Source organism: Eptesicus fuscus, chromosome 8, assembly GCF_027574615.1.
Source record: "Eptesicus fuscus isolate TK198812 chromosome 8, DD_ASM_mEF_20220401, whole genome shotgun sequence".
Classification (NCBI taxonomy): domain Eukaryota; kingdom Metazoa; phylum Chordata; class Mammalia; order Chiroptera; family Vespertilionidae; genus Eptesicus; species Eptesicus fuscus.
Genome location: NC_072480.1, coordinates 73,551,751 through 73,572,869, shown reverse-complemented (window position 1 = coordinate 73,572,869; position 21,119 = coordinate 73,551,751). Strand labels below are relative to the sequence as shown.

General features: G+C 49.8%; 1 protein-coding gene across 1 annotated transcript in view; it reads right to left on the bottom strand.

Moving 5' to 3' along the window:
* The window catches only part of COL4A2 (collagen type IV alpha 2 chain), a 183,007-nt gene that overhangs the window by 17,443 nt on the left and 144,445 nt on the right, over positions 1 to 21,119 (bottom strand). Inside the window, exons 22-36 of the mRNA XM_008144016.3 lie at positions 20,467 to 20,630; positions 16,888 to 16,960; positions 16,690 to 16,796; positions 15,879 to 16,080; positions 15,451 to 15,510; positions 14,040 to 14,096; positions 13,596 to 13,703; positions 9,850 to 10,071; positions 7,353 to 7,514; positions 5,575 to 5,745; positions 4,618 to 4,761; positions 3,152 to 3,274; positions 2,629 to 2,810; positions 265 to 328; positions 6 to 80 (exon numbers count right to left, since the gene is read on the bottom strand). Of these exons, the coding sequence (XP_008142238.2) occupies positions 6 to 80; positions 265 to 328; positions 2,629 to 2,810; positions 3,152 to 3,274; positions 4,618 to 4,761; positions 5,575 to 5,745; positions 7,353 to 7,514; positions 9,850 to 10,071; positions 13,596 to 13,703; positions 14,040 to 14,096; positions 15,451 to 15,510; positions 15,879 to 16,080; positions 16,690 to 16,796; positions 16,888 to 16,960; positions 20,467 to 20,630 (1,914 nt within the window). The remainder of the gene's footprint in view (positions 1 to 5; positions 81 to 264; positions 329 to 2,628; positions 2,811 to 3,151; positions 3,275 to 4,617; positions 4,762 to 5,574; positions 5,746 to 7,352; positions 7,515 to 9,849; positions 10,072 to 13,595; positions 13,704 to 14,039; positions 14,097 to 15,450; positions 15,511 to 15,878; positions 16,081 to 16,689; positions 16,797 to 16,887; positions 16,961 to 20,466; positions 20,631 to 21,119) is intronic.

Genomic DNA, 21,119 nt, shown 5'->3' with positions numbered 1-21,119 from the left:
GGTACCTGGTGTTCCAATGGCACCCCGTTCTCCCTTCAGGCCTGGGCTTCCTGGTAAATTTATAGTGTCTCCAACATCACCTGTTAGGTGCAAAAAAGATGGTTGGGAACAGGTGGTTAGTTTGGTAACTTCTGTCGTGCTATGTCCTTAATAAGAATAATGTGCTTTACAATAACTAACAGCATCTGCAGATCTGACATCACTGAAGCTCCCCGGAGTGCTCTGGGTGTGGATGCCCCCTTTTCCCGCCCAAGCGACACTCACCAAAATCACCCGTGCGGCCGCTCTCGCCATAAAGACCTGCTGTCCCTGGAGCACCCTTGTCACCCTAGAGTCAAACATAAAAATCATCTTAAAAGGCTGTTCATGAAATAAGTTTGTAATTTTGAAGGTTAGTGTACCCAACAATTTGGTATGCCAAAAACAGCACCCAAAGTTTGGGATATCATCATTTTGTAGAAAACTCCTGAAGTTTTTTAAGAAGGTGGCTTGCTTACCTCTTCTTATTAAATGTAGTAAAATGAAACAGGGTTGACAGATTTATTGAAATTAGTAACATCACTGGTGCAGATAATAACCATGCTGATTGCAACCTAACCCTATGAGCCCATTTTTTTTTTTTAAATCCTCACTGGAGGATGTGCTTTTATTGAGTTTTTAGAGAGAGAGAGAAAGGGAGAGACAAACATCGATGTGAGAGAGAAACATCCATCGGTTGCCTGCCTCCTGTACACGCCCAACAGGGGATTGCTGGACTGAAACCTTGGTATGTACCCTGACTGGGAATCAAACCCACAAACTTTGGTTCACGGGATGATGCCCCAACCAGTGAAGCCACTGGTGAGGGCATCAAGAGCTTTTTAAGCCTCACAACAACCCTATGAAGCAGGTGCTATTGACAGATGAGGATGGTGAGGCACAGATAGGTTAATATTATGCTCAAGGTCACTCAGCTACTAAAGGGCAGAATTGGGATACTGATTTGGGCTGCCTGATTCTCAAACATGCTCTCTATTACATGGCTGTGCACATCTATCTGTGGAGAGAGTGAGATTTCTTCTAAGCAATGTTTGTTGTTGATACTGAGATTGGGATGATGTCTGAATTACTCTTTGACTCCAAAGAAAACATGGCTTTCTTCCCTGAAGTGCCTCCACCTCACAGGGAGGGTGGGTGTTCTGGTCTACCTTGCTCCCTCTGGTTTCTATTTTAGCATCAACCTGGGACCTCAGAACTGCCCTTTCCTAGCATGGCTTAACTTGCACCTCTAAATTATTAATGAAGCCCCATTCTGTGGGAGGAGAGGGAGGATGTGCCAGAGGCTATACCCTTGCTGAGACAACGCTCTAGTTTTCTTTCTTACGGCGTGCTTTATTAAAGCGTGACTTACACATAGCGCCGTGCACTCCTCTTAGATGCTCAATGAATTCTTACTCATGTGATACCCAGATAAACACAGAGAACATTCAGCACTCTAGAAAGTTCCTTGGTTCCCTTTCCTACTCAACCATTCTGCCTCTCTTCTGATTTGCCTCTATCAGGTAGTCTTGTCATAAAAATGGAATTGTATCAGATGTATTTTCTGTTTCTGGTTTATTTTGTTCAACATAAAATCTGAGATTTATTTGTGACTTTGCATTTATCAATCATCTCATTTTACTCCTGTGCACTAGCCCACTGTCTGAAGGTACCATGTTTATTTATTCTGTTTCCTAGTTCTTGACCACCATGGATCAAGCTGCTGGGAACATGGCCTCTTTCCTTGTTACACTGACCTGACTAGCTGCACACAGACTGGACTAAGATCCTCTCAGGTACAGATTTTGCGAGTAATGGGAGGAAGACACTTGAAGAAGTCTGAGGACTCCATGTATACCAGGGTGGGCTGGACAGAAGGCCATGCCAGGGCCTGCTGCTAAAGGTTCACGACAGGGTGGCTCGACCTTCTGATGGACCCCACATGTGCCGGTCTCACTGTGGATGCCAGAAATGAGTCAGTGTGTGCTGAGGACTGTGAGTGTACAATATCTTTTAAGTGAAAGAGAATAAAAAGAGAATTCCATGAAATACAGTCTGTGGAGAGCCACTCTGTGCCCTGTGACATGTACCATCTATACTGCACTCAGTAAAACTGCAAGGGAGCTACTGCTGCATTTCATAGACGAGGACACAGGTGGGGAGAGGTGGGAGCCCTTTCCAGGTCAGGGTTCACCACTGCTACCATGAAAGCCAGGTGCCTGGCACACAGGTGGGGAGAGGAGTAAAGGGTGGCACAATGCCCTCCAGGCTATGCTTCAGCAATGGGTTTTCGGTCCTGATGTCACATGTATGCTCGAGTTTAGAGCTCAAATCTCTAGAAATTCACGTTTTGTTATTTAGGTTCCCATGAAGAAATGCAGACACCGTTCTTCATGCAACAGGAACCCACAAAAGGGCAGCGGGGCCTGGGCGGCACCAACCACCACAGTGTCGGGTGAGCACGGCATTTCCTTACACTGACTCAGGGGCCCAAACAGCCTGGACCTGGGCCTTGGCCACTCGTACTCCGTAAATGCTGGCCCAGGGCACTCTGGCCAACAAGCAAGGGGAGAGGAGTTGACAAGAAGACATGGAGTAAAAGGCACTCACCCTACTTCCCACGAAGCCTGGGAACCCAGTAATTCCAGGGGAGCCTGGCACACCAGGGAATCCTGGCATACCAGGCATGCCGGGAACGCCGATGTCTCCTTTGACTCCTTTGATGTAGCCAGGCTTCCCAGGCAACCCAGGGATGCCTGACAGCCCGGGGACCCCCGGCATTCCCGGAACACCTGCAGGAAGACCCCGAGTGTAATGCTCTGCCGCTCCCCACTCCAGGCTTTACAATTTGCCATTCCAAGTGCTGCAAGTCTTAAAATTGGAGGCAAGGCGAATCAGGCCTCACAGAACCACCCGAGAGCCCAGGCGGAGAGATGTCAGGGTGTCAGAAGGGCAGGAACACAGCGAAGGCTGGTGTGGGCCCAGGGGTGTTGGTGGTGCAGAAGCTGCTGCCCCTTCAGACTGGGAGAGGCAGGGGCGAGCACGAGGGGGGGGGGGGGGGCTGGGCAGAGAGGGATGGGACCCCAGGCCTGACAGCTCAGAGGTCAGACTGGATCTTTTGATGCCACCTCACCTTTTAATCCCAGGTAGCCCTTCATTCCCATAGGTCCAACATCCCCTTTGTCCCCTTTAAATAATTCAATTTTTGTATCGATGTGGGGAGGCGGTCCTGGGGGACCCTGTTCCCCCCGGGCTCCTGGAAGGGAAGAGAATGCAGTCATTACACTTGACATCTGGACCAGGCATAAACACACAGGTGGAGCTGTCCTTCAGAACCTGAGCCCAGGGAGACTCTGAGTGGAGGGGTGGCGTGTGTCCCTGGCTTGGAGCCTGTGCACTGGGGCTCGGGGCTCGGACAGACACACACCTGTCTTCTCCCTGCCCCCACACCTCTCTATAGCGGAGGTGTGGGCACAGAGCACCTCGGGACGGAGGGACCTGCTCCCCTAACAGTGCTGCCAGGCAATGCAGGGATGAGTGTGACAGAAACACAGAACACGAGGGAAGGTTATGTATTCACGCTCTGATGAGACAGCGATCAAATATGATCACGAGGAGAAGCATCACAAGAGGAAGGACACCAGCTCAATCCTTTCTTGTGGGCACCAGCTGGGCCTCAGAACCCACGGTGGGTCAGCCAGAGCTGGGAGGTCTCAGGACTATGCAGGTAGGGTGTTGCAAGGGAACTTGTGAGGGCTTACTATACTGGCCAGGGGGTCTGGAAGGCTGTGGACATGTCAGAGAATTGTGCCACAAGGTTTAGGCTGAGAATGTCCCAGAATCTGTGTTCACTGAACGAAGGGCAGCAGGTCAGGGAGATTCAGCTGAGCGGAAAGAGCGCAGTTTCATTCACTGAACATTTACTGAGTCTGTAGCACAGGGCTAGATATGGAGGGGAACAAAGGTGCTATAAACCGTTCCAGTTCTCCGAGAGCTGCTGTCCCGTGGAGGGAAGGAGCCCCCACGGTCTACTTCATTCCAAGGAGGCTGGAAGGGGCAGTGTAGTGGAGCCAGAAAGAAAATGGCACAGAACCCAAGTGTAACTTCATTTAAAAATATCAGTTTTTGCTCAGTGGCCTGTAAACCCCCAGTTAACATGAAGATTATTTGAAAATTTAAGCGTGAGTAGGAAGCCTGGAAAACGCAGTACCCTACCTAGACTGTAATTTCTATGTTTCTAAGAATTTGTAAATGTTTTAACTCTTTGGAAGAGTTAAATTTAATTTCTGAAAAACAGCTTGATTGAGTTATAATTTACATACCGTGCAATTCACTCATTTAAAGAGAACAATTCAATGGTTTTTAATGTGCTCACAGTTGTGCAACCATCACCACCATTTAACTTTAGACCATTATCATCACCCCTAAAAGCAATCCCCTGCCCATTAACAGCCAATCCCCAACTATTCCCTAGCCCTAGTTTTTATTAGTTTGTGTCTGGCTTTTGGGGTTCCTAAAAGGTTGGTTCTGGGTAGTGTTATGCCCCCATGAAAGTGAGTGTCAACCCCGTGGGAAAGACCTTCAGAGAAGTAGGCGTACCTTTGCCACCTGGCACCCCAGTCGGGCCCTTTGGCCCTGGAACGCCAAACCTTCCAGGCTCTCCTTTGAGTCCCGGAATCCCGGGTCTTCCTTGTACCCCAAGCATGCCTTGGAAACCATCCATCCCAGGTGAACCTCTAAGACCTGCAGAGGGAACAAGCAAAGTCCTGGGTTAGGCATGGATAAAGGCACGGCTATTTCAGTCTCACTCGTCTGTGGCATTCCCATGTGACTCATGTGAGAATATGCTAAGATTCTTGACCTAAAATAGGGATTTGCAGGATGCCATTTCCCAAGAGGCTTGCCTGCTGACCTACTCCAGACTGAGGGGTACAAAAGCAGTCTGTCTGCCCTCTGGACACTGGGGAGAAGGCGAAGGCAAATGAACAGCGGTCAGGCACAAAGACAGGATAAATGGGCGGAGTCCTAGGTCTGAGGGCCCACGGAGAAGAGGTGCGAAGGGGCATCAGAATTAACACGTGTCATCCCCCCGGCCCCCCAGCATGGGGGTCTGGCCGAGAACCACGGGAAGGTCACACCACTGTGTCTCTGGCAATAGTCCATGGCCAGAGGGCTCCACTTCTACATAAGCCGTCCTCAGTTACATGTAAATAAACCGATGCTGGCACCAAGCATGGCCCTTGGTTTTGATTCTGTTTGCCAGCCAGGCACTGGGTCTGAATCCAGTCTCCACAGATTTCTGTGGATAATAAGTCCGGTGCCTCAGGCAGTCACTCTCTGGTAAGTTAAGAAATCAGCATTTTGGGCACATTGGCCACGCCCACCTCAGCAGCATCAGCCGGTTTTCCCAGTGTCTGAGGCCTCCCGGGACAGGAGTCTCCAGGCTCCAGCCTGCAGGCACCTGGATGTCTTCCCCTGGCAGAGCTGTCCCACGTCCATGTGTAACCTGCCCAACCCCCTGTGAGGTAATTCCTCGACCTGGTGTACAGTAGTTACCTTTTTGCCCAGGGGTACCAGGCATTCCGGCCATTCCTTTAAAGCCAGGGTTTCCTGGAGGACCCGTCTCACCCAGCAGACCAGGGTCGCCTCTATCACCGGGGACACCTTTCATGCCCAAAGGGCCAGGGACACCTGCGTCACCTGGGTCCCCTCTTTCTCCAGGCAGACCTGCCCAAGGGAGGGGAGAGAAAAATAACACGATGGACACACCACATACAGAGAGAATGCCTTTCACGATACGCTTAAATTACAACAACTCATTGGATAAGAAACACTTCTTGGAAGGAAAATGTGAAACTATAACTGTAAAGGTGAGTTTTAAAGGCCTGGCCAGAGTCTGTAGAAAACCCGCAGGGCTGGCCTTTCTAAAGAGGTCTTTCTCTGAAAGCTGGAGGCTAACGTGGCTTCTCCCCGATTCTGACTTTCTCCACTCGAGCCTCTTGCCTTTGGAACCCAAAGGAGCGGGGAGTCAGAGCGGTAGAATACCAGGCGGGTACAGGGGGCTCTGCCAACTCTACGTCAGGATGTGGTGCCACAGGCTACTCCCAGGTGCCTGTCCCTCTTGGCCATGGCGGCTCAGCCTGGGGATTCAGTTCTAGGCGGGGACTTGCCCCTGCCCACTTGGCTGCTCCAGCCTTCCCATCCCCAGGCTCCCACTTCATTATCTCATTAGGGTGCCCACTGCTGCCCAGCTCAGCCCCTCCCTGTCTCCTGGCACACAGTTGCCAGCTTTCTGAATGCAGCCTCCGTTAAACCCCCAACGGCCCCCTTGCCTAGGGGATCTGACTCCTTAGCTCGGCATTCAAGGCCTTCTCTCCAGGCAAGTTTAGGGGATCACAGCACCAAAGCTTTCCTCGGGCATTCCCACCTCTGCCTGCCCATCTTCCATGACTGGCTCCGCCTCTCCTTCTCCCAGGATGGGTCCAGCCTGCCTAGCTCCCCTGCCCCTGGGAAACCGGGCACCTCAGGGTCTGGCCACCCCATTGGCTGGCTCTGGCCAAACGCAAACCTTTTATGTGTATAATTCTCTCCCCATTAAACTGTAGGCTCCTTTAGGGCAGGGCACTCGTATGAATTTTTACGAGCCACACAATGCTCTGCATTTAGCGGGCGTTCCATGTTTGAGAACTGCTGAGGCCTGTGAACGCTGATGCAGAAGGCCCGAAACCTCCTGCCCAGGGTTTCTGGTACCTTAAAACCGGGGGGTAGCATGGTGCCCGGAGCATCTGTCCCACCTGACTGGAGCCCCAGTTTTGGGACACAGTTAGTTATGGACCAGCCAAGGCTACTCATGAAGATTCATGGGCCTGTATGAAGGGAAGCGTCTGGCTTACACCTGGTTCCCTAGTGTTGACCAGTTATGGTCCTGGACAAAGCTGTCACCTGACTATGGCAATTGAGAGAACTAGGGTCACTCTGGATGGTGCCTGATCGGCACATGGGCCTGACTTCCGTTGGCACCACCAAGGCCACCTCCCAGCCTCCCTGGGGACCCAGGGAGAAGGCTGCCATCCACCAGCCAAGGACAGAGGCTGCGGGAGGAATCAGCCCTGTCGACACCGTGATGTTGGATCTTCAGCTTCCAGAACTGTGAGAGGATCCATCTCTGTCGTTTAGGCGATGCAGTGTAGATGCTTTCGGGACCCCTGAAGCTCTTGGAGAGGTGTGGGGGTCCTGGGAGCAGTTTGAGAACTCCCCAGGGGTGAGGTGGGGGTTTGTTCAGGTGTCAGTGCGAGTGAGGCTCCGACCCCTTGATGGGAGGGCGGGATTCTTACCTTCATGGCCGATGGAGCCCGGCAGCCCCAAGGGCCCCTCCTGGCCAGGAGTGCCAGGGTAGCCATGCTGTCCTGGTGGCCCGGACAGGCCTGGTTTTCCCAGAGGCCCTGGGAAGCCTAGCTGGCCCTTCAGGCCCAGCATTCCTGGCATCCCTTGGCTTCCTGCAACAATCGAGACAAGAGTCGTGAGGCCAACCCCTATGTACGGTCCATGGCAAGGTGCACCTACAGCCTTAGAATTGTTCTCTAAAAACAGGACTTAATTTTTTTCTGGACTGTAGGAACTCTGGGATATACAAAGAAATACAAAAGGTAAGATCAAAGGAACTCACGCCATCACCCGGAGGTACTTACTAACATCTTGGTATATTTCCTTCTGGCCTTCTTTCTATTCATATACATATACCCAGAAATAGATGTTTTACGAAACTGATATAACACTACAAGTAATATTTGAATTTAGCTTTTTTTTTTTTCACTTGACATTGTATTTTGAGCATTTTGACACCTTAAAAATCCTCTTTACAAGCATGTTAAATGGCAACATGAATAATATCCCAGCATATGGACACATTTAGCTTCCTCTATCTTTTTTTTTTGTTTTTATGAACAGTGTTACAAGAAAGAGGTTTTTAACACACACACACGCACACACACACCTGTGCCCATGTGAGTCATTTCTTTAGGAGCGAGTCCTAGAAATCAACTTAGTGGGTCAAAGCAAATGTGAACCTGAGGCTTTTCTCTCCACACCATCACACAGCTCTCAGAACGCCCGCCCGATGCGTTTTCCTCCCACGGCTTTCCCGGCATGAGGGCTGGCATTAAAGCACAGGCAGAAACACGACGTTGAGGAAAACGTGGGGGAGTCTGCATGTTTTTGATTATGAGTTACAGTTCTTTCTCCTAGTTTTTGCTATTTGGTGAAACTTTTGTTCTTCGCTGATATTTTCCTTTGGGGATTTTGGTATTTTTCGTATAGATTTTAGTATTCCTCATGTACATTAACTTATTTTCCTTCATATCTGTTTTAAAGTTTACCCTACTGCCCAAATGTTCATTTTGTTTTGACATGTAGAATGTTAAGATTTCTGTGATTTTATACATATTTGTGTGTCTTCTTTTCCTTGATTTTATGTCTAGAATATCCTGTCCTAGCCAGAAGTCAGATAACTATGAGCATATATTTTTTTTAAACACTAACAGCCAGGACCTCCTCATATTTGGGCATTTTGTCCTTTCTTCTTGGAACTTAAAGTCTGTTACATTCATCCAATTGATACCAGTAGAAGGGCTGAGGACTGCCATTTGCATAAGTTTCTCCAATGACTCTCAAGGTCTTGTGTTCATTTGCCCCTGACCATCCTACCAAGTGTGCAAGGCTGACCTCAGGAGAGGAGGCAGACAGTGGGAGGGTGGGGGGGGGCGGGGATGGGGTGGGAGGAGGGGGGTCAGTAACAAAAGGGATCACGTTAGTCTTGGACCAGCCCCCAGACTCTCAAGCCCACGTCCCAGTTGTCTGATTTCTTAAACCGCATGGGGGAGAAAGGTGGGCAGTAAGCGGGCTGCATCCATTCTCACGCACTTGTTTTGCGGTGGGAAATGAGGACACTTATTTTGGGTTCTAGCTTTAGAGTTCACAGCTCTGGGGAAAGTGTGATTGCTGGTGGCTGCGGGAGGTCTAGGAGAGAAGGCAGGCAGTGCTGCCCGTGGTGAGGTTTTACCAGGAGGCCTGGCTCCTGGCATGATACTCGGGACAGACAGGGGACTTCACCAGCCAGCGCCCTATGTATGCTGCATGAACTGAGAGCGCTGAGCAAGTGAGGTCATGGGAGCCACGGCCAACAGGGTTGAGGCTGGTCTGAGCGCACATTTCTGGGGTGCTTCACCCACAGAAGTGGACAGGCCAGGCCACGAATAACCGGCTAAATGACCTCTGCTACTTAAGTGGCTGCCTTGAGCACATCAGGGGGAGGCAGTTTGTTCTTTCGGTTGTCTGTGGAGCTGAATATTTTAAGTCAGTTTCCATTTATAGAACATCTGTTAAAAAAGGAACAATGACAGAAAAAGCAGCTGCCCTCAGCCAAACGAGACCTGACCCGTGAATGTGTGTGATGACGTTATTCCCATGTTCTGCTCAGAAACGTGGGCTGCATCGGGCGCCTTCATTACTGCCCAGGCCCAGCCCGTCCAAGCAGCCAGACGTGGGGCCATCTGCCTGTGGCTCCTTCTACAGAAGGTGAACCCAGGATGAGGATTCTTGTCCTAAACATATTCTGGAGCAGCGGTCGCCAACTGGTGGTCCGTGAGGTCCGAAAGGTTGGCGACCGCTGTTCTAGAGGAATGCCGGAACTCCGTGGGGGAAAGAAAAAGCAAGACTCCTGCCCTACGGTGCTGTCGCCTCTTACCTAATCCCCGAGGAGGGATTTCGGAGCCGCCCCTGCGAGCCACAGGCAGCGGGGTCAGGCCCTGCTCCCCTCCTGCCGCGGTCACTTACCCCTGAATCCGGGTGGTCCCATGTCTCCAGGAAGGCCTTTCAGTCCGGGGTGTCCGGGCAGCCCGGCATCCCCCCGGGGTCCAGGCTGGGCTCCCAGGACTTCGCCAGGAATGCCTTTGTCCCCTGGGGGCCCGACTGGTCCAGGGAGGCCGCTGGGACCTGGGAGTCCATCCGGGCCAGGGAGGCCCATCGGGCCTTTGGATCCTCGGGGCCCCACGAACCCTAAAAGGAAACAGAGGTCATCCCTGTAACCGCAGGTCAGCACTGCGATGTTCTAGGAGAGGAATCAGAAAGAGGCTGGGTCGAGGCTGGTCTGAGGACAAGTTTCTGGGGTGCCTCCCTCACAGAAGTGGCCAGGCCAGGCCACGGATAAATGGTTAAACGACCCCAAGTGGTTGCGTTGAACACATCAGGGTGAGGCATTCTGTTCTTTCAGTTGTCAGTGGAGCTCGATATTTTAAGTCAGTTTCCATTTATAGAACATCGGTTAAAAAAGGAACGACGACAGAAAAATCAGCTGCCCTCAGCTAAACAAGATCTGATCTGAGACCTGGAGGATTGCAGCTGGGTCCTCAGCTTGAGCCCAGGCCCTGTCGCCCACTTGGGAGCCCACGGTGCTCATGGGCCCTCCTGCCTCCCCCTGCCGTTGGGCCCAGCCCTACAGGGCAGCTACAGTGGATGAGGCCTCCAGAACCAATGCCTCCTTGGACGTAAATCATGATTCATGGTATCCATGTTGTGCAAATAATCCCAAAACAGTGTTGGTGGGACCTTCAGGATTGTGTGTGCAAGTGAGGGACAGAGTGGTGTTGACGGAAGACCCCTCAGAGCCCAAACTCTGCCCCTGTAACTCTCTCACTGGTCATCAGTCAATTTGGAAACGTGTTGAAGGGGAATCGATAGCCCTTTGTCACTGTGACTGTCAAGTGCCCATATTTGGATGGAGGGAGTGACTGTCATGTGCCTTTCCCGGAGCCGCTGGGTCAAATGGTCTCACCACTACTTCCCCTGTCAGCGTCCTCACCCCTGATGCGGCCTCAGGTTGAACTGCGGGAACAGTCATGTGTCTGTTCAGAAGGAAAGCTTTCTGAGGTCATGCCTTCCCCGGCTCTGGTGTGCAGGGTGTGGGAAAGAAGGCACTGGCTGCCGCCTCTGTGTGGTATACGTGACAGAAGGACGGTGTGCACGGGGCCCCGGGCCTTTCCTAGGGCGTGAAGCTTGCCCTGGGAGCAGGGAGGTGGGTGGAACAGTATGGCTGTGTTTGGGAGACAGAACAAAGGATCTAGGACCAATGAGCTAGACCCTATTTCAGAGTTTTAACGACGTGATTTACCCATAAAAGAGATATGGCTTTCACATAGTCTCACCCATTTGTGGAATATAATGAACAACACAAACGAATGAACAAAAATAGATCCAGAGACACAGAAGCATCGAACAGACCGTCCAACCTCAGAGGGAAGGCAGGGGAGTGGCGGGGGGGGGGGGGGCGGGGTGAGGGGGTGAGGGGAGGGGATAAGAGAGCAACCAAAGGACTTGTATGCATGCATCTAAGCATAAGCAATGAACGCAGTCAGTAGGTAGGTGAGGGCATGTGCTGGGGGGTGGAGTGGCCGGGAAGAGGTCAATGGGGGAAAAGGAGACTGATGTAATACTTTAAACAATAAAGAATTTAAAAACAACAACAACAGAACTATACATGGGAAGCGTGTACTTAAATTTGTGGTGTGAATGCGTATGCAGCTCTTATCTCTGGAATAGACTCTGTGTTTTGCAGTCTTTGAGGCTGGGCATTTTATTTTCTTCTACATGTGGTTATAGAAGCATAGTATGTCCCATCACCAGAAAGAGTGACATGCATTTTAAAAACTGAACAGATCAGTTCCTCCTTTTCCCCTTCCCTCTGCTCTACCCAACGTCCCTGTTCACGTAAGGGCTTCCATTTCAACATAGAACAGGCTTTCTTCGCATGCTGTCAGCTTCCCAAAACCCTGATAACGGGCACATCCCTCTCATTCTTCATGCCAGGAGAGCGCTATGTGGTTCATGCCCACTCGTCTGGGCACATAAATTGTGACTACTAGGTACCCTTCATATTCAAGGCAAGAAAGTCTTCATGCATTATTTTCCTTCTTTCAAGAACAGTCCCACTTAACTTTTGTATATGTGGTATCAATGGGGGGCAGGGGGGGATGGGGGAGAGGGGCAATGCTGTAACTCTTAAACATATAGGTGCTCCCAGCAGGGCAACAGAACAACACAGTCTGATCCTCTGGTGTGGTGGCAGAAAAACTTTGTTTCTCTCCAAGGCCGGGTTTGCACCAGTGCCTTGACAAAAGACAAGGGAGTGTGCCTCCCAATTTTGCAAAACACAGCTGTGATGCATAATATGAAAGGCAACAGGATAACAGTTTGCAACAATCTTTAAGGCTGGAACACTGAACCCAGGAAGAAAATCGATCAGGGACCAAGGCAAAGCTCTACATTTGGGATGAAACCACTTGTATCAGGGACCGAGGCAAAATTCACTTAATCTTTGCTGAAAATATTTACTAAGGACCTGACCCTAAGGACACAGCACTGCTGGGTGTGATAGTCCAGACATGCGGAACCTTTTCCAGTTTCTGGAACCAGACTGAAATGAGTGCTGACCTGCGGCGGGCCATGATGTTCTGAATTCTGAGGGCATGGAAATGATGTTATAAAAAGAAAGTGTGTTGCTGGTGTCAGTTCTGTCCGTTCTTGAGATGGCTGTGGAGAGATATGACTGCTCTCTCCCAATGTGTGTGCAGGGTGGTTATGCGGTGGAACCACCGGCGCAAGGAACAACCCATGAGGAACTTACTGTGAGGCAGATTTCCTTTAAGCCGAGGAAGAACTTTCTAGCAAAAAGAGAGTTTCAATGTTTCCTGGGTGCTGGGTGACAAGAGCGATTCTCAATCCTCGTAGAGGCTAGACACCTGACCAGAATCCTGAGGGAGGATGTTTGGCCTTGGGTGGCCTCAGTGGCTTCTACCGTTTTATTTAAATAATACAATTCTAGAATGCGTAGCTCTCCGCATACCAAGTAACACAGTCATACTCATACTGTTTCAGCCTTAACCACAAAGGGACACCTGGGTTTGGGGACACTGCATTGTATTATAGAGCACGCTGACCCCCAAGCAGGTACCCCCTACTTCTCACCATAGTTCATTACCAGAAACATATCCATTTCCCTCCATACACAGATAAGTAAGTGGCTAAAGCTCTTTTAGCCACTAAATGACTTAATTATTTGCTGTGTCAAACACAGATGGAGTGGCTCAAACTGTCGCCCAGACAAGCTGCACACTGAAGAGTGAGCAGCTAATGTCGTGAAAAGCAAAAGCAAGCATGTTCTTTGTGGTGAGTGACCAGCCGATTGGGAATCAAGACGAGAGGGCTGCTTGAGCCTTTCATGATCATCGGAAGAGGATGACACTATGCTGCCCTTAGAATGTTTACTACTGACCAGAGGAAAAACTTTATGCACATCTGTCCTTTCTTCCTGCAATATCTGTATTATATTCTGCAAAACTCCAGTATATTAGTGATAAAAAATATTCAAGAATTTTAATCTCCTACGGACAAAGACAAAAGTTGTCATCAAGTATTTGTCGACCCAGTTTCTAAATGTTGCAAGATAACAGAGCTGGGCACCCCGATCATACGCTCACCATCATGTCCTAACCGAAGACCGGAGACGGGGTCCCATCCTGACTTACCTGGGGGTCCTGGGAACCCTTCGCGACCTGGATCTCCTGGGGGACCCTTGAGTCCTTGTGGTCCATCTTCTCCTGAGAATCCTGGTAACCCTCTGAGGCCTTTGACACCTAAACAACCCAAAGAAATCACAACACATATCAGAGCCACTCTTTGGGTGCCCACCTCTGCCATAGCCGAGGCTTAGTCCTGAGCAGCAGGAATCTTCTCCTTTCGACTGGGGTTCGACTAGGTGTCAATCACCATACACATTCTGTCCTGACGCACAGTCTGCCTCCTCTAGAAGCTACCTATCTGTGGTGAGTGCCAAGATGGGAGAACACGGCGACATCCCAGGGTGGAGAGGAATATAGGGGGCAGAGGAAAGGTGTCCAAAAAAAGGAAAGAAAAATGACGATGTGAATGGGAAGACTGGAAGTGACCTCTCGATTCCCGGAGCGCGTTACCTGGGGGTCCTGGGGGTCCCGGCTGGCCTGGCAATCCCTTGGGTCCTCCGACACAGCCTGGGAAGGAAGAGAAAAAAGATGAGCCGACGCAATCTTTAACGCGAGTCTCACAGCCTTGGGATAGTGGCAAGGTCAAGAACACCAACCATGGAAACTGGCTTCCATTTTATGATCAGAGAAAGTCAATGTGTTAATTAATCTCGATCTAATGTAAATAAAAGTTTAATTTTATCGTGTAATGAAATTAACATTAGAATATTATAATATTAATATAAAATGCAAATAAGGTAAATCCAGTCAAATAACAGCCGGCACTGAGCTGGCAGCCATCCACCCCTCATTCAGGGCAGCACCTCGGCACGGCTGAGCTAATCTAGTTCCTCCCCCGAGTTCACATGAATGACTTCTTTGTCTGGAAATGTCCACCAGTGGATGAAGACCATTTGAGATTTCAAAAGGAATTCTTTGCTTTCTCCTTTGTGACTTTGAATACCTTCAGAATCGGCCATAGCAATAACTGCTTGGAGCCACACGAAATGAAATCTGAGTGGCAGCCGCTTCTGGGTGGTGTGGCCGGGCCGTGACGCCAGGCAGGGCCGTGATGCCGGGCAGGGCCGTGACGCCAGGCAGGGGTATTTTGTTGTGTGGCCTCTGTCAGAGAGAGCCCCCCTGCAGTACAGCAATTCTGCAAGACGTCCTTCATCTGCGTGCCTGGGATTTGGCCGGGCTCCTATCTTGAGAGAGGCTTTGGCCTCCTCTGCCCGACCAGGGACCCAGGGGTGCCACCTGGCCAGCCCAGGTCATAAAAAGAAAGGAACCCACTGTCTTCAGAGGGCCTGGCCTCCAGCCTGCAGAGCCTCACACCCAGGGGCCTTCCCCCATCTGCGTCACTGGACAGGTGTCTGGAAGCTCTGGGTTTTGCCGTTCCGGCTCCACACCTTTGCTCTGAGTGCCGGGTCCATTCCCACACCTCAACCTCAACCTCATCCTCATGCAGGGGACCCACCCATCCTGATGCTACTTCTCCAACCCTGACCTTTATGGAGGCTTTGCCTCTCCCAGGCCAGGTCAACCTATGGATTCTCCCTCTGTTCTCTCCCACCACCGAGCCGTTGCTCGGGGTCGTCTCCATATCCTCTCCAGAGAGCTGAATAGATGCATATATTTTAGGTGTAAAACTGTACCTGTTGAGTTCTTACCAACGTTGCAAATTGATGCTTTATATTGGTGGGAAGACTTGGTAACACTATGTACCAATTATACTTGCCTTTTCTTTGATTCTAAGGGGAATTGGGTGGGGTGCCAGCTCTATGCTCACGGCAGGAGCTCACAGCAGTTGTTGACGAGTCACATGTCTTATAAACCAAAAGTTTTAAAGAGTTCTAAAGCCACCCGATCTTCATGACAGTACCTGGCTGGATGACTTCCTGTCCGTCAACTCCGATGGGCCTTTTCACACCTGTATCACAGTCTGGGAGCAAGACACGAGGACAGAGTCAGGCAAACGGGGAACAACTGAAAGTGACTAACTTATCTCTGAATGTGTGTTCGTGGTGGTGGTAATGGGAAGGCTGGGGATGGGCAGGGACTGCCAAGGCCCATGACTTCAGCTCTGGAGGGAGAGGCCCTGCATTCCAACTGAGGAGAGGAGGCTGTTGGTGGGTCTGAGAAGCCTGTGGTTGGGTATCATTTGTGTGTGCTGAGGACTGATGATGCAATACAGCACTCTTACCTAACCCACTGGGGAACTTATACATTGCCAAAAAGAACAGAAGATACATGCTGAAGCACTAAACAGCGTCTCGTAACTTTGAAAGATGACAGAAAAGATCCTTCTACCTATTTGTCCTGGGAGGCCTGGGGGGCCGGGAGGTCCGGGGAAGCCTGGTTGTCCAGGTAATCCGGCATCTCCAGGGAAGCCACGCTCGCCTTTGGGGCCTGGCAGGCCCAGTCCTGGAGGACCCCTTTCTCCTGGAATGCCCTTGGTTCCGGGGGCTCCTGGGTAGCCTGCGTCCCCTGGGGGGCCTTTGATGCCATCACCCTGTGGGAATATTCAGTTTATTTTTAAAAAGATACATAAACCTCAAAGAGACCATATTCCCAGTTCCCTTTCCCCATTCCCCCGAGTTCTAAGCTATGGACTTTTTTAGAGAGTGTGGAAGAGTGAGGGAGGGAGGGAGGGACGAAGGAGGGAGGGAGGGAGAGTGAGGGAGGGAGAGAGAGGGAGGGAGGAGAGAGAGAGAGAGAGAGAAGAGAGAGAGAGAGACAGACCAAGACCTCAACGTGAGAGAAACACATTGACTGGTAGCCTCCCCAACATGCCCCAACCAAGGTGGATAACCTGCAACCCAGGTATGTGCCTTTGAATGGAATTGAACCTGTGACCCTTTGGTTCACGGGCCAATGCTCTAACTACTGAGCCACGCTGGCCAGGTTCTCTCTGGCTTTTAAATGCTCACTCTGGCCTTGGCTTCCCACCTAACTCACTGTGTCTTAAAACATATAATTTCCTCTCGTTAAAATAGAATGGGCTGCATGGCGGGGGGGCGGGGGACTTAGGGTAGTACCAGCACCATTCACTTCTGAGGTGTTTAAGAATATGGTTGATGAGGATGGGGGCTGAGCCAGTCCCACACTCGGGGCTACTCACAGGAGGGCCTGGAAGGCCGGGGAATCCATCGAGCCCGTCACGCCCCTGGGTGCCGTCCTCACCTTTCAGACCAGGCATACCTGGGACACCTGGCTGTCCCTTCTCACCTGGGGAAGAATGTGCAGTGTGACTTGACTCATACAGTGCTGCCACAGAGGAAGCAACAGGGCAAGAACTGCTTGGCCACAGGGGACTGACCTTTGGTGGTAATTGTTCTAGAATCTCCCTTTATTCCTTTGGGTCCAGGAGGTCCAATGTCACCAGGGATTCCCTGTGGAAACAAACACAACGTTTCTTCCTCCTTCACACTGATTATGTGCGTGTGTGAAGACGATTTCCGGTTCCTATAAACGGAGGGCCATGACCTGCCATCCAGCCCAGTGCTGTCCAAAGGAACTCTCTGCTGTGTCGGAGGCGCTCTCTTCTGGGCTGTCCAGTACAGTGGCCTCCAATCACAAAGGGATAGTGAACATTTGGAAGTGGCCCAAGGGACTGAAGAACTGAATTTTAATTTTAAATAATTACAAATTAATGCAAGCAGCCGTGTGGCCGGACAGTGGCGATCAGGACCCTGCTACTCAAACTTTGGTCCATGGGTCAGCAGCTGGGGCCTCTCCTGGGAGCTTGTAAGAAATGCAGAACCTCAAGCCCCACCTGGGGCAATGGAACCAGAATCTGTATTTTAGCTGAGTCCCAGGATTCATATACTCATGAGCTATTGAGCAGCAATGACCTAAAACATAAGGTGGCTCACTCTTCATGACAATTATTTAGAATCTGAGCAGATAATCAGCCTCCAAGAAGAAAGGATGGAAATGTGTGATCATTCATATTGAGATCAACAAAGAGTACTGGGAAGTAAGGTTGGAAGAAAACACACTTTAAAGACAAGCTTATTGCAGGATCACTCACATTTTGTTGAAGTTTTCCAATGAGCAGCTTAATGGTGCAGGATGCATTTTAATATGTGCGATGGGATAGATTTTAATTGCAAGGTTATGGGAGCTTTTAGTGTTGGTTTAATTAAGTGGAATGTTACAAGTGACTATGAGTTCCTTTCTCCTAAAACCAGTCCATAGATACTTGGTTTATTGATTTAGTTCTTTGCAGAAAAGGATGATGAATACCTCTGTGTCCAGACAGTGTCTCACACACAGACGCTGCTTAATAAGCAGGTGTTGCATGGTCTCACTTATATGGGGAATCTAATGAATAAAATAAGCTGACGAACAAAACAGGTCCAGAGACAGGGAAAAATGGAACAGACTGACAAATATCAGAGGGAGGGGGGCGGGGCGGAGAGAAGAGATTAAGCAAATAATTTATACTGAGTGGCCAGATTATTATGATCTCTGAACACATAATCTGGCCACTCAGTGTGTGTGTGTGTGTGTGTGTGTGTGTATGAATGTATACACACACACACACACACACACACACACACACACACACACACACACTAGAGGCCCGGTGCATAAATTCTTGCATGGGTGGGGTCCGGCCAGCCTGGCCAGGGCGAGGGGACATGGGCGGTTGGCCAGCCTGCCTGTTGGTTGAGGGGACAATTTGCATATTAGCCTTTTATTATATAGGATATACACTGAGTGGCCAGATTATTATGCGTTCAGAGATCATAATATTCTGGCCACTCAATGTATATGCATATACCCATAATCCATGGACACAGACAAGAGTGTGGTGAAGGCCTGGGGAAGGGGGTGGGAGTGGGTGGAGCAGGGCTCAATGGGGGAAAAATGGGGGACACCTGTAATACTTTCAACAATAAAGATAAATAAAAAAAAGTAGGTGTTAGGCACATGAATGGATGGATGCATTCATTTATTGACCGATTATTCCCACACTTCCAACACTCTGCCAGACTCCATCAGTGCAAATATTTAAAAAACAGAAAACCACCTTAATCCTTCCTGCTGCTGTGGGGTTGGCTGACATATAAACACGGAATTAAATACAAGACCACAAACACACCAGAGATGTTTGAACACACATGCTGTGGGTGTGTACGTGATACAGTTGGGAAAAGCCTGTGCTTTGGGAAGATTTCAGACTTTCCAGGTGCACAAAGGGGGATCCATAGGACTTCCAGAAAATATTCAATCATTTTACAAACAATCGGAGATTCTACCAGTTTTGCCATTAAGTTTTCAATTCTCACTACATACCCTTTTAAAGGAATAGACAGCCATGATTACTTTGAAAGTAGGATAAAAGGCAGCATCTACTAATTTAGTTGGAAATGGCTACTTGTTTCCTGAGAAATCTGGGGTCTGGAGCAGAGCGGTGCTTTGGGTCTCATTTTCACCTGTAAAACTGGTGTTACAACCTTCCGCACCAGAAGCTCGGAGGGGCTGCCATTGTCCTGCACCATGTTGTGGGGCCCGACCAATCTAACTGTCCTTGGCCAAGTGTCCTCAGCAACCTTTCCTCCACTGCTAAATATATAAAATGACAGGCTTCTCACTTTATAAACCTCCCTCGGCTCTCTCTCTCTCTCTCTCTCTTTTTTAAAAAAATATATTTTTATTGATTTTAGAGAGGAAGAGAGAGGGAGAGAGAGAGAGAGATGCAAACATCAATGATGAGAGAGAATCACTGATCGGCTGCCTCCTGCCAAGTCCCACACTGGGGATCGATCGAGCCTGCAACCTGGACATGTGTCCTGACTGGTAATCGAACCGTGACCTCCTGGTTCATAGGTCAACGCTCAACCACTGAGCCATGCCGACCGGGCTTCGGTTATCCTTTTAAATAATAATAGCTGATGTACATAGGGAGTCTGTGGGAGAGAGTTTCATACATTCATACAAAGTAAACCATCCATGATTCACGTGGAGATCTGGGTTTTATTGGGTTAAGGGAGTGTTCATAAAATACTAAACAAGTTCTGTACTAAATCTGAAGAGGTGAATGCGTCCAAAGCAAGATGCTTTACATTCAAAATGCTAGAAGTTATTTTTTGGGGGTGTAGGGTAGGTATAATTCTTATACCATACAATTAACCATGTTAAACCATACAATCCAGTGGTTTTTAGTATTTTTACAAGGTTGTGCAACCATCATTATCTAATTGCAGGACATGTTCATCACCCCCAAAAGAATCCCTGTGCCCATTAACCAGCTGGCCCCATTCGACCCCTCACCCCCCGGGTCCCTGGCAACCACCAGTCTACTTCTTGTTCCCAGATTTGCTTGTTCTGAACACTTCATATAAGTAGAATAATAACATCTGTTTTTTTGTGCCTATTTTATTTCATTAAGCATCACACTTTCAAGTTTCGTCCACACTGTAACATGTGTCAGTACGTCATTCCTTTTGATGGCTGAGTAATATTCCATTGTATGGGGATAGTATGTTTTGTTTATCCACTCGTCAGTGGATGGACATTGGGTTGTTGCCACTTTGGGCTCTTATTAGTGATACTGCTATGAATATTTGTACACGACTTTTTACATGGACATGTGTTCTCAGTCTCTCGGGTCTACACCCAGGAGTGGACTCTCTGGGTCAGAGGGAAATTCTGTGACTGACTTTTTGAGGAATTGTCACACTGTTTTCCACACTGGCTGCACTGTTTCTTATCTCTACCAAGCAAAAGTTTTAAAGTTCCCCTCAGAGTATGTAGCCTTTTTGGGTGAAGTGTTGGGTGCTTGAGTGTTGCTGTCCAAAGCTGTCTTAATTCAATAAACAAAAGCTAGGGGAATAGGGATAGGCGTCAAGGATGTCTTGTCAGCTCTGTGATGGAATCTGTCTCTCACCTTGAACCCTGGGAACCCAGGGGTGCCGTGATGGCCAGGGTCTCCTTGAATCCCTTTCTTCCCCGGCTCCCCACCGAAGCCTGGTAAGCCCTTCTGTCCTGGCAGCCCCGGAAGAGGCGGGATGAACTGATCACCTGCGCATACTTTACAGTCCCCGAAATCACCTGCAACGTGAGGGAGAGGGAGGGACTTGTTATTCATTCACAAGCACAGGTTAAACAGTCTTCTTGGCTTTGCAGGGACAGGAGCATAAGGTGGGTAGGGGGCTGGGTTGGGGGTGGAGGGAGGAGCGGAGGCAACTCCACACTCCACGGCCATCATCTACTCTGGTCTTCACACTCCCACACGCAGAATTCTACTGCAGTGTTTCCTGGACATGCTTAAACCGTGGGACCACTTACAGAGGTGTGTGCAGAGTACAGGCTTCCGTGGAGGGGCTTCAGGAAGCCCCCACGGGGTCTCCGGGGCGAGGAGAGGAGATGGGGGTCCAGGGTCTGGGTGAAGGAAAGCTGTGGCAAGGGCCGTGGCTTAGAGGCCCGGGTCAGGTAGGGAGAGAAAACCCATGCCATCTCTCTTCCTCTGTCTCGCCATGGCTGGACTCGAGGAGCCTGTGCTGGTGGTAGGGCCAGCTTCCCAGGGGCAAGGGGGCCCGT